The 11,022-nt window shown below is 46.7% G+C and overlaps 1 protein-coding gene across 2 annotated transcripts; it reads left to right on the plus strand.

The window, feature by feature from the left end:
* Nucleotides 1-1,652: 1,652 nt before the first annotated feature.
* ZBTB18 (zinc finger and BTB domain containing 18) lies at nt 1,653-9,198 on the plus strand. 2 transcript variants are annotated; one of them, XM_059468220.1, is made up of 3 exons: nt 1,723-1,855; nt 3,179-3,262; nt 5,365-9,198. In XM_059468220.1, exons 2-3 carry the CDS (start codon nt 3,250-3,252, stop codon nt 6,945-6,947), a joined length of 1,596 nt encoding a protein of 531 aa, XP_059324203.1. In that variant the 5' UTR covers nt 1,723-1,855; nt 3,179-3,249; the 3' UTR covers nt 6,948-9,198. The 2 variants fall into 2 exon arrangements, with proteins under 2 accessions (XP_059324204.1, XP_059324203.1); XM_059468221.1 differs by lacking the exon at nt 3,179-3,262 and having other exon boundaries at nt 1,653-1,855.
* The last annotated feature ends 1,824 nt before the right edge of the window (nt 9,199-11,022 follow it).

Raw genomic sequence — 11,022 nt, forward strand, 5'->3', positions numbered from 1 at the left:
GCAGTGCTGTCAGAGCAATTAGGCACAGCCAGAATTCAGTCTGTTTCTTTGTAACAGTTTCATATCACTGAAGAGACGAAGTACATGGTTTTCAGCTTTTACAGCTACTCAATCAATTTTGGTTATTAATACTCAACTGAGTTCTTTCTCTTTAAACTCCAAGTCTCTGTTGGTGATCCTTGTTCTCTTTAAAATACTTCCCTATATTACCTCTTTACCCTAAGCCGAAGGGGAGATGGGGAAATACCCTAATCTCCCTGGATTAGTCCCTTGCTAAGGAAGACCTTAGCCCTTCCACCCTGGCCTCCAGTGCCCTACCCTAACCCGCCATCATCCGTGGTATTCTCCAAAGCCGCTGGCCTCAATCTGCCAGGGCGGGAAGCACAGCCAGCACCCACGGCAACGCAGCGCTTGAGGTGGGAGCTCAGGGCAGAGCTCCTGGGAAGAGAGAAGGCAAAGCACCTGCACTCTTGCTGTGAATTCACAGCTGGCTGGTGCCAATCAAGGAGAGAGGCTAGGACACAAACCACAGAATTGGAAACATAAATATTCTTGCATCTAAAGTGCCCCAGCCAAACTGGGCACACCCCTGAGATTTTGCTTAAGGAGTTTTACACAATGGTATGATATGAATCACCTAATTACCCACTGGTGCTTATTTCTAATTATCCAATCATAAATGTGGCAGGGCAAAGCTACTCTATTTTTGTACATCTCGCAGCAGCACCCATTAGCATCCTTGTGATTTATGCTAATCCAGATGTTCCTGCATTCAACTTCTGCAAAGTTACCGAGCATCAGCAACTTGAGTTTCTCTTAGATACGGATCCCTTGGTAAATTTTGGCAAAAAGTTTCCTTATCTTAGCCGACTGCGTGTTCTTAGTAGGGGTAGATGATGCCTCTTGGGTCTTGAGGTAACACTGCAATACGGACCATATATACCTAGCACACATACATAACCATCCACAATACACCAGCAATGCTCCTGCCCTGATGGCTGCATGGTCTCAGCACTTTATGGCACTCCGCCCGGCCCCGCGGCAGCCCAGCAGCGCCCAGCCGACCGGCCGGGGCTGCGGGAGCACTCGAGGGTCCGGGGGCAGTGGAGGAAGCGGGAGCACAGGAGAACCCCCCGGGAGCACTCAGGAAGCGGGAGCGCACCGGGCACAGGACGCGGCTCCGCTCCCCCCCGGGCCGCCCGCACCTGCCGCCGTCCCGCCATGCACCGCGCCGCCGCCGCTCCGCCCCGCCGGCCCCGCCCCGCGCCGCTCGCCCCGCCCCGGCCCCGCGCGGACCCGCCCCCTTCCGCCTCGGCTCCCCGGCGGGTCACGCCCCCCGTGCCCGTCCGCGCGCCGCGATTGGCGGCGCCGCCGGCCTTCCCGGGCCGCCCCGCTCCAATCGGCGGCGGCCGCGGCCCGTCAGTCAGCGGCGGGGCGCCGCGGCGGTTGGCGGCGGCGGCGGCGCGGGCGGGCCGCGCTGTCAGTCAGGGAGCGGAGTCCGAAGTGGGGAGCAGGGAGGGAGGGGGCGAACATCTGTCTGCCGCAGCCGGGCCCGGCTGTGCCGCCGCCGCCGCCGCCGCCGCGCGAGCGCCCCGCGCCCCCGCCCGCCCCCGGCCCCCGCCCGCCCCCGCGCCCCGCCGGTGCCATGGGGAGCCGCTGAGCGCGGGGCCCGCTTCGCTCCGCCGGCTGCCCCGCTCGCTCCTCAGCCGCCGGCAGGGGGGAGCCCGGGGGGGGGCGGCGGCCAGCGGGCGCGGGGGGCGGGCGGGGGGCGAGGCGCGATCCCGGAGCGGCAAGTGAGCGAAGAGGAGCCGGCGGGCGGCGGCGGGAGCGCGGGGACTTCGGGCCGCCGCGCAGTGTGAGTCCCGCTGCCCCCATCCCCACACACCCGCCGCGCCGGGGCCGGGGCCGCTGCGGCCCCGCGGGGCGGGCGGAGTTGGCGGCGGGTCCGGCCGGGGGTGGGCGGAGGGGCGGGGGCAGCGCTCCCCGGGCGGTGGGACCGGCCGCCCCGGCGACGCTCCCGGTTACTTTTCTTTTGTTGCCGCCGTGACCCGGGGGCGGCTTTTCCTGCGCGCCGGGCAGCTGCTTCCTTCCCCGCGGGGCGGCTGCCGGCGCGCCCGGCCACGGCCCGGCCGCGGGCGGGGGCGGCGTTGCCCGCGGGACCAGGGCCCCGGACGGGAGTGTCGGGCCGGGGGGGGACACACACGGCCCCGGCCAAAAGTTGCCGCCGCCCGGCGGGGCTGGCGGGGCCGGGCCCGCCGGGAACTTGCTGCGCGCCGCCGCCGCCTCCCCGCCCGTCCCGTCCCGTCTCGTCCCGGGGGGCGGCGGGCTGTCCCCGCCCGGCGGCGGGCAGGTGACCCGCCCCGCCGGGTGCACGCGTGAGTGTCACCGGGGGGCCCGGTGCGGCTCGGGGCTCCCGCTCGGGCGGGGGGGGGCGCTCGGAGCCCGCGGGGCCGGGGACCCGCGTCCTGGCGCCGCCGCGGTCACAGAGCCGGGCAGCCCCGGCCCCGGGGGAAGCGCCGTGCGGGAGCCGAGCCGAGCGCTCGCAGCAGTGCCCCGGCCAGGGGAGCCGCTCGGCGGCTCGAAAGGAGCCGGAGTTGGTGCTCGGTGTCACTTGCGCTGCCTTAAACGCTGGAACTGAAAGGACCGGCGGCGGAGCGGGGAGCAGTGAGGTGGTAAATAGGTCCGGTTAATTTCTGCTTTTAAATGAACCCCTGGGCTCAGTAAAACCCCGAGCCGGTGTGGCTTTCTGGGGTAACCCCGTGGCTGGGGTACTCTGTCAGCACGTAAAGCGGACCTCCAAGTTAAGGCAGAAGTGTTGCTATGCTGCACATACAGTAAAGCCCCATATGTTTAGGATTTTCTTTTTTTTTTTCCTCCCTGTTAGAAAGTTTGAAAAAAAGAGACTTTGAAGTATTTTGTTTATACTAACAGAAGAGAAAAGTTCTCCTAAGAAAAAGCTGGTGGCAGGAGTGTAGAGGAGTAGCATATGGCATTAAAAGGAGCACAGCTGGAGGTAGCATTTCCATCTGAACATGATGTCAGAGCAGCTGACAGCCTGCCATCCCTCAGCCTTTTATTCTAACACACAGACAGGGAGTTAGTGTGTGCAGATCTGTGTGTGGAGAAGGTATCTCATTCCTCTCTAACATCATCTCCACTTTGCATCTGTCTCTCCTAGTCTGCTTTTTTTCCACCGATCTAAAAGACCTGGAGCCAGCAAGACTCAGAGGAAAGGACTTAATCAGGTTTATGTGTACTAAAGGTAGGAGTAGCAATAGATTAGATACAGCATATTTCTGTTTTGGTGTGTTGTTTATTGAATTTTAGAAAAAAAAATCACATTACTTTTCTAACCAAGTTTAGAGGTAATATATGAAATTGAGTATTAAATAGATAAGTGGACTTAGTCAAAAGGCTTGGACTACAGTTGGAGAGTATCAGTTCTTGGGCACATTGTTAGCATTAACTTTAATGCATATTGTGGGAATGTCTTGGTTTGGAGGAAGGAGAGAGCAAGTTCATCCTGAATTTCTGAGACCAAAACTGCAATGGATTTAGTGGCAAGCCTAAAGAGAGTTTTGCTTTATGTTCTTGTCTTGCATCTTTTAAATTACTTTACAGGGGTTTTAATGAAATATACAAGAATGTGTGTTTTTACAAAAGGACCTTCCTGGCTAAAACGTGTTTGTAGGGAAGTCTTTCGTTACATGGTTAAATATCCAGTAGCTCAGAAATGTAGTAGCATACAGCTGTAGTGCTTCTGAAAGATAGAAATCAGTTATGTGTTTAAAAACTTTTGTACCCAGGAGAATGGCTTGACTGGTTTCCTCTTTTCTTCCTTGCATGTAGCATTTGAAATCTTTTATTTAGTGTAACAATAATTATTTGAAGGAGTTTTTGTATTTGCGACTAATTTAGAACTTGTAGATTTGAGCTGCCTGAATTGGCCAGACAGCTGTAATCGCACTCCTCTATTCTTAATCTCTTTATCTGGGCAGCAGCTGCCATATGGCCACAGTCAGCTGGATCAGATGTTTATAAGCTTCCTTCTTCGTCCCTCTCTGTCCTTTCAGCCTCCTAATTTGATCACAGCTACCTTGTGAGCTGCCCTCCAATCTTTATTTTTAGCCCTCTTAAGGATTAGGATTGATGTTGGCTGTGGGGCACTTAAAGTGATTGTATTGTAAATCTTCATGCTTTACTCTAGCAATGGTATTTTACAGAATATAGTAAGGGTTGTGTTGTAAGTTTTAGTACATCTTGCTTTGCAAGGGATGAGGGTTTTTCAATAATATCTGCCAGCCTGGAGAGTCACGATCTGCTCAGATGGTTTGGGAGACCATTGCTATCAATCACAGAAGAATAGATTAACATAGGTTTTTAAAAGATTTTACTTTCAATTTGATTTTTGGCTTCTTCTTTTTTAAGTTTATTTTGTCTTTATCATCAAGGAAGGCAAATAAAAATCACTTGGGTAAGAACAGTAATTGGGATACTCTTTCTAAACGTGGACACATGCTCACGTTGAATGGTTGAATGACTTTTTTTTTTTTTTTAAAGCTTAGTACTGCAAACTCTGCCTGGTGTGGGAGGGGAGGGAAATTTCTGTCCTTCTGCACTGGGGAAGTGGTGCTCGTTGGCGTTTTGGTTGTTAGCTTTCTTTTGTATATTCTGCATGTTGGCAAAAAATGTTCATGTTCTATTGTACAGTGTGGAAAAGGTTTAAAACCTTAAAAAAACTGTACTTACTACAAGAAGAAAGCCACATGAACTAAATTTGTAAAAATGTCAATTTTTGCTGTTGATATAAATTGATACACGTAAATATTTTTTGTCTTTTATGAATGTTAGACTTAGGGTATCTAATATTTCTTCATGTGAGAACCTCTCCTCTTACTACAATTTGACTTTAAAAAGAACATAGATGATCTGGTACGTTTTTTCTGCTGCTTCTGTGATCTCTCAAACTTAATGTTTAAAAATTTTTTTTTTTTTTTTTTTTTTTTTTTTTTGGAGGGAGGGGGGTTTGCCCTCCTAGGGACTCAATCTGGAGGAAGTTCTCTTAAAAAAAAAAAACCAAACTGTTGAACAGATTTTATGAAGAGCAGTGATACTTCAAAAAAAATTTCAGATGTACCTATGCGCTGACTAGACCGGCTTATTTATCAGAGAAAGGAAATCATAACTGTAGTGGTCAGTCGGGGAAAGAGTTGCTATCGTACATTTGTGTTAAATAAATTTGCGTGGTGTCAGTACCAGAATTTCGACAATACAAACACCGGGTTTTTAGAGTGGAATTACTTGGATTTATAAGTTCTGTGATTCTGACCTACATTTAATTTTTAAAAATTTTGTTGCTTATAGGTTATGAAGACAGTATGGAGTTTCCTGACCACAGTAGACATTTGCTACAGTGTCTGAGTGAGCAGAGACATCAGGGTTTTCTTTGTGATTGCACTGTTCTGGTAGGAGATGCCCAGTTCCGAGCGCACAGAGCTGTACTGGCTTCATGCAGCATGTATTTCCACCTCTTTTACAAGGACCAGCTGGACAAAAGGGACATTGTTCATCTGAACAGCGACATTGTTACAGCCCCAGCTTTCGCTCTCCTGCTTGAATTCATGTACGAAGGAAAGCTCCAGTTCAAAGACTTGCCCATTGAAGACGTGCTAGCAGCTGCCAGTTATCTCCACATGTATGACATTGTCAAAGTCTGCAAAAAGAAGCTGAAAGAGAAAGCAACCACGGAGGCAGACAGTACAAAAAAGGAGGAAGACGCCTCAAGTTGTTCAGACAAAGTGGAGAGCCTCTCCGACGGCAGCAGCCACATGCCAGGAGACTTGCCCAGCGATGAAGATGACGGAGAAGATGAAAAATTGAACATCCTGCCTAGCAAAAGGGACTTGGCGGCTGAGCCTGGGAACATGTGGATGAGATTGCCCTCAGACTCAGCAGGCATTCCCCAGACTGGCGGAGAGGCAGAGACGCACACAGCAGCAGCTGGAAAAACAGTAGCCAGCCCCTGCAGCTCAACAGAGTCTTTGTCCCAGAGGTCTGTCACCTCTGTGAGGGATTCAGCAGATGTTGACTGCGTGCTGGACCTGTCTGTCAAGTCCAGCCTTTCAGGAGTTGAAAATTTGAACAGTTCTTATTTCTCTTCGCAGGACATGCTTAGAAACAGCCTGGTTCAGGTGAAGGTGGAAAAAGAGGCTTCCTGTGATGAGAGTGATGTTGGCACTAATGACTATGATATGGAACATAGCACTGTGAAAGAAAGTGTGAGCACTAATAACAGGGTACAGTACGAGCCGGCCCACCTGGCTCCGATGAGGGAAGATTCAGTCTTGAGGGAGCTAGATAGAGAGGACAAGGCAAGCGATGACGAAATGATAACTCCAGAGAATGAGAGAGTCCAGGTGGAAGGAAACATGGACAGCAGCTTGCTCCCTTACGTGTCAAACATACTTAGCCCTGCTGGCCAAATTTTCATGTGTCCTCTCTGCAACAAGGTCTTTCCTAGCCCCCACATCCTGCAAATTCATTTAAGCACGCACTTTCGAGAGCAGGACGGGATCCGCAGCAAGCCTGCTACCGATGTCAATGTCCCGACCTGCTCGCTGTGTGGTAAGACTTTTTCTTGCATGTACACCTTGAAACGTCATGAGAGGACTCATTCAGGTGAAAAGCCCTACACTTGCACCCAGTGTGGGAAGAGCTTCCAGTACTCCCACAACCTGAGCCGCCACGCAGTGGTTCACACGCGGGAGAAGCCTCATGCTTGTAAGTGGTGTGAACGCAGGTTCACACAGTCCGGAGACCTTTACAGACACATTCGGAAGTTTCACTGTGAGTTGGTGAACTCATTGTCTGTCAAAAGCGAAGCACTGAGCTTACCTACTGTCAGAGACTGGACCTTAGAAGATAGCTCACAAGAACTTTGGAAATAAAATTTTTATATATATAAATAATATATATATAAATCTATATAGTTGTGGTACAGTCTAAAAGCAATCTTGTTTCCTTGAACTGAAAGTTTGGCTATTAGCTTGTTTTTGCACTTTAAGGCAGCATGAATATTTCACTAATTTAGCACTCCAGTAAAAATGAATTGTAGAGGTAATCCGACAAAGTAACTAATTGCGGAGCGTATTTTGCCCCCTTTTCGGAATAGAAGCCAGCGGATACTTTACTTCTAAGGAATCTCCAATTCAAAAAATTTGGACGTGGCTTTATTCTCCCCAAAACACTGCGTTCTTTTAAACTCTTGATCTTTTTCCCCTCTTTAAAATCTGAATGTAGAAATCCTCTCCCAATTTTGTCAGTTCCTTTACATTTCTATAATTGCATGAGTCCTTTCTAGCTGTTGGAAACCTGAATGCTTTTAGACCCAAATGGAAAATTTCTGAAATGCTGGATTATCTATTTTTAAACAAGCGGTTGACTTAAAACTTATTATGGCAACTTCTGGATTTCTGACAGTTCCCACTGGAAAAAAAAAAAACCACAAAAAAAACCAACACAAAAACATAAAACAAAAACCCTGAGAGTACACTGGGATCACTGGGACTCTGTCTTACGTGAAGGTTTGCTTGGGATGAAAAAGGATATTGCAGCTTCAGCAGTGATGAACTGTGTGTTTAAAAAATGTGAATTACTGTTATTGTATACTGTAATTGATTACATGGGCCGGGGGGAGGTATCAAAGAACTTGGCAGGTTGTGTTGATGCTCTTAGTTGAGTCTTGAAAAGTAAATATTAACGCTACAGAAATGCATGATTTTCAGTATATTTTTGTCTTTGTTTGCATTGTATAACTTTAACGAGTGAGTTGAAAATTATTTAATTTCCTTAGGAAAAAAACCTGACACCGTTGAAAATGCCAGTGTTATAAAGACGAGAAATGCACTGTTTTTATTTTATCTAATTTAAATTTACTTTCCCACTGTCTTTAAGTTGAGAAGAACTTAAGCTACGAGTTGCCGATTTAGCTACGTTAACAAGGAGAAAAAATTGAATGTTTACAACCAGGCTTCGAGATTTGCATGTGCGGTGTGCATTTACTAACCCCAGACCCCTTCTAATTGCACAGACCCCACGCCAGCTCCAACTGAGGTGCGTCCATTTCCCCAGATGAGCATTTGTAGGATTCCTGCTGCACCACTCCACCACAATAGGTCGTTCTTTTTTTTTCCCCCCCGCTGAAAAGAGGCTGTGGACTGAAAAAAAAAGCAGAAAAAGCCCCGGGCTGAAAGGCCTGGGCAGGCCTGAGTGACAGGGGGGGCCGGGGGGGCCGGGGAAGGACTATGCGTATCCAAGCAGCAGAGACTGCAGCCTGACGTGTGGTTTTAATGACCAACACGCAGGTCAAAAGCATTTTGCACAGTGTTTGTTTTCCTGTCTTGCACTTACAAATAAGGTCTATGGGAGTAGCATGGAAAACGTTTGCTGTTTTTTCCTTTTTTTTTTCCTTTTTTTTTTCTCTGCTTTTGTTTAAAATTTGATCGCCTTAACTACTGTAAACATAGCCTATTTTTGTGCTTAAGATACTGAATGGAAAACTCCATTGTGTATTGCTGGACTGTTTTGGAAATATTTGGTCAAATGTGTGTTAATTTGGCTGTAATGGCATTTAAAACAAAAAAAAAAGCTGTGAAAATGGCCTTGGAGCGTTATCTTTAGTTACTTGAATAGTTTCTAGGTTTAAAACTACATTCTTTTCTTAAGTTAGAAAAGACAATCAGTGTCTGAGGAAAATGGACTTTCTCTTGGATTTTTTTGTGGTCCTCGTGAGTGATTGCTTTTTTCCTTTCCTTAGTTTCACGTTCTTCTTTTGTTCTAAAACTTAGACTGACATCTAGCTTTGACAATCATAGTATGTTTTATTTTCCTGAGGAGGGAATAACTTATAATGCTGTTTAGTTTTGTACTATTGGTGTGTTGGTGAATTTTTAAACTGTGTGCTAACTGCAATAAATTATATGAACTGAGAAATCAATTCCCTTGTCTTTTTTCCCTCTTTTAAATTATAGTTATGGAGTATTTTTTATATTGTGTAACTTTATTACTTTTGTACAGACTTCTATTGCTAACTGTGTATGGAATATGTTTTCAGTATGCTTTTGGGCACTTTGTTGCTACCATGCATATTTACATCTCACTTAACATTTAAAAAAATTAAATGCTTGTGTTTTGAAAGCATTTCTCTGTGTGCAGCTCTTGATCATTCTGTAGAGGTATTTTTTAATAATTATTATTTTTTACTTCCCCAAAGACTTTTGCAGAAGCAATCTATTGAATTCCAGAAATTTTGCTGCCATGCAAATATCTGTGCAGGCACACAATTCCCTTTGTAGGCTTAATTTCACTCCGAGGAGCTCTCTTGGGCTCACTCTCTTGATGTATCAGTCTCTATGAGAACAGTAGAGCAGAAGGCAACAACTTAATCTGAAGCATTGGCCGGGTGCTGACTGGCTGTCAGTGCTACAGTAGGCAGTCAAAATGTCCAAACTACTGGTAACGCATCAAAGCTGTCTGGACTACAGAGGAAAATTGAAATAATCCTAAATCTTTCAGGTATTTCTCTTACAGACTAAATGTTTATCTAAAAATAAAAAAGTATAAGCTTAGCTAAACCTTTGAAAAAGACCCGGTTTAGATGCTTGTTGCAGGATATACCCAGAATTCTTGTTTTAAGCTGCTCTGTCCTAGGAACGAGACCAGCGCTGTGGAGCCCAATGGGAATACAAAAGTGGAGCTAAATTAGAAGGCTGGAACAGAGACAGCAGGGCCAATTTGATGGGGGGAAAAATACCTTAATTTAAACATTTCATTACACTTCTCATCTGCCTAGGTACAACTCAAGTTGTGCAGTGACCAAGTGAATCTCAGTGCCTAAACCATTCTGCTTATCTTCCTACATCGGCGGTAATTTGCACGTAGCCAAAATTATCTTTTTCACTGTTTTATTCTTTATAACAATTTACAGCCACCCTTTGCTGTGTTTGCCGTGTGTTTTTTTTTTGTGTTATTAAGAAATATTTTGAAAATATTTTCTTCTGTCAATTAGCTCATAGCAGGATCTCTGTTTTCTAGCAGCAGACCTTTTCTGTAGGCTTTCAGAAGGTAGAATATTATGTGTAGTTAAGATGGGTTTAAGTATCGTCAAGACTGAAAGACTGCTAATATTGCAGTGCTGAAATCTGTGCAGCTGATGAGCTTTGGCTGTGGCTCCAGGCAGATTCACCATTTGTTCTCCAACATTAAGATTTTCAAGGATTGTAGATTCCCAAATAAAACTAGACTTGGAAGGAGTCTTTCTTCAGAAGGGAACGGAAAACATAACTTAGGTGTTAGTGACAAAATAATTGAAAATATTTTTTATACTTTGGTTTATCTAGAGATGGGTTGTACATGTGTAGCACACACTTGTGGCCGTCCAAGTGTTTCTTCAATGAAAAGATGAAACGTACTCCCGTGTGTTGCTTCTCGCCACAGCGTTTAATGTACTGACTTACCTAAACAGCTGTAGCATTTTCTTCTTTCCCCTTCTTTTTTTTTAATACAGTCCCTAGGTCATGAAGCATGAATAAGCATTTTATTTGGCTTGAGGATATTGTGGTTACAAAATCCTCACCGTTCGTGTTGCCATGATGGTTTGAAGGCAAGGCACGGGATTGGGAGCTACGCTCTAAACTTCACGGGTTCAGACAACTTTCTCTGACCATTGATAGTCATCACTTTTTAACTGTGAGTACTTCTGGACTGACTCACAGGGAAAATGCTAAGTATATAATTTGGCTATTTTTTTTTAAATCACTGCCAATAACAGCTTAATATTCTTTTAGTTATGAGTGTTTGCTCCAAACTGAAGCTTAGGGGTTTGGTGGGACAGAGACTTGAACCAGGCACAGCAGAGCAGACCATCTACTTACTGAGATCTGTTTGTATTAGGTGCAATTTGAAAAACTTGGTAGGAGTTTAAAACAAAACTTTATGGCCAAGAAAGGGAAGGGCTCCTCATTG

Source organism: Ammospiza nelsoni, chromosome 3, assembly GCF_027579445.1.
Source record: "Ammospiza nelsoni isolate bAmmNel1 chromosome 3, bAmmNel1.pri, whole genome shotgun sequence".
In the NCBI taxonomy this organism is placed as follows: Eukaryota; Metazoa; Chordata; class Aves; order Passeriformes; family Passerellidae; genus Ammospiza; species Ammospiza nelsoni.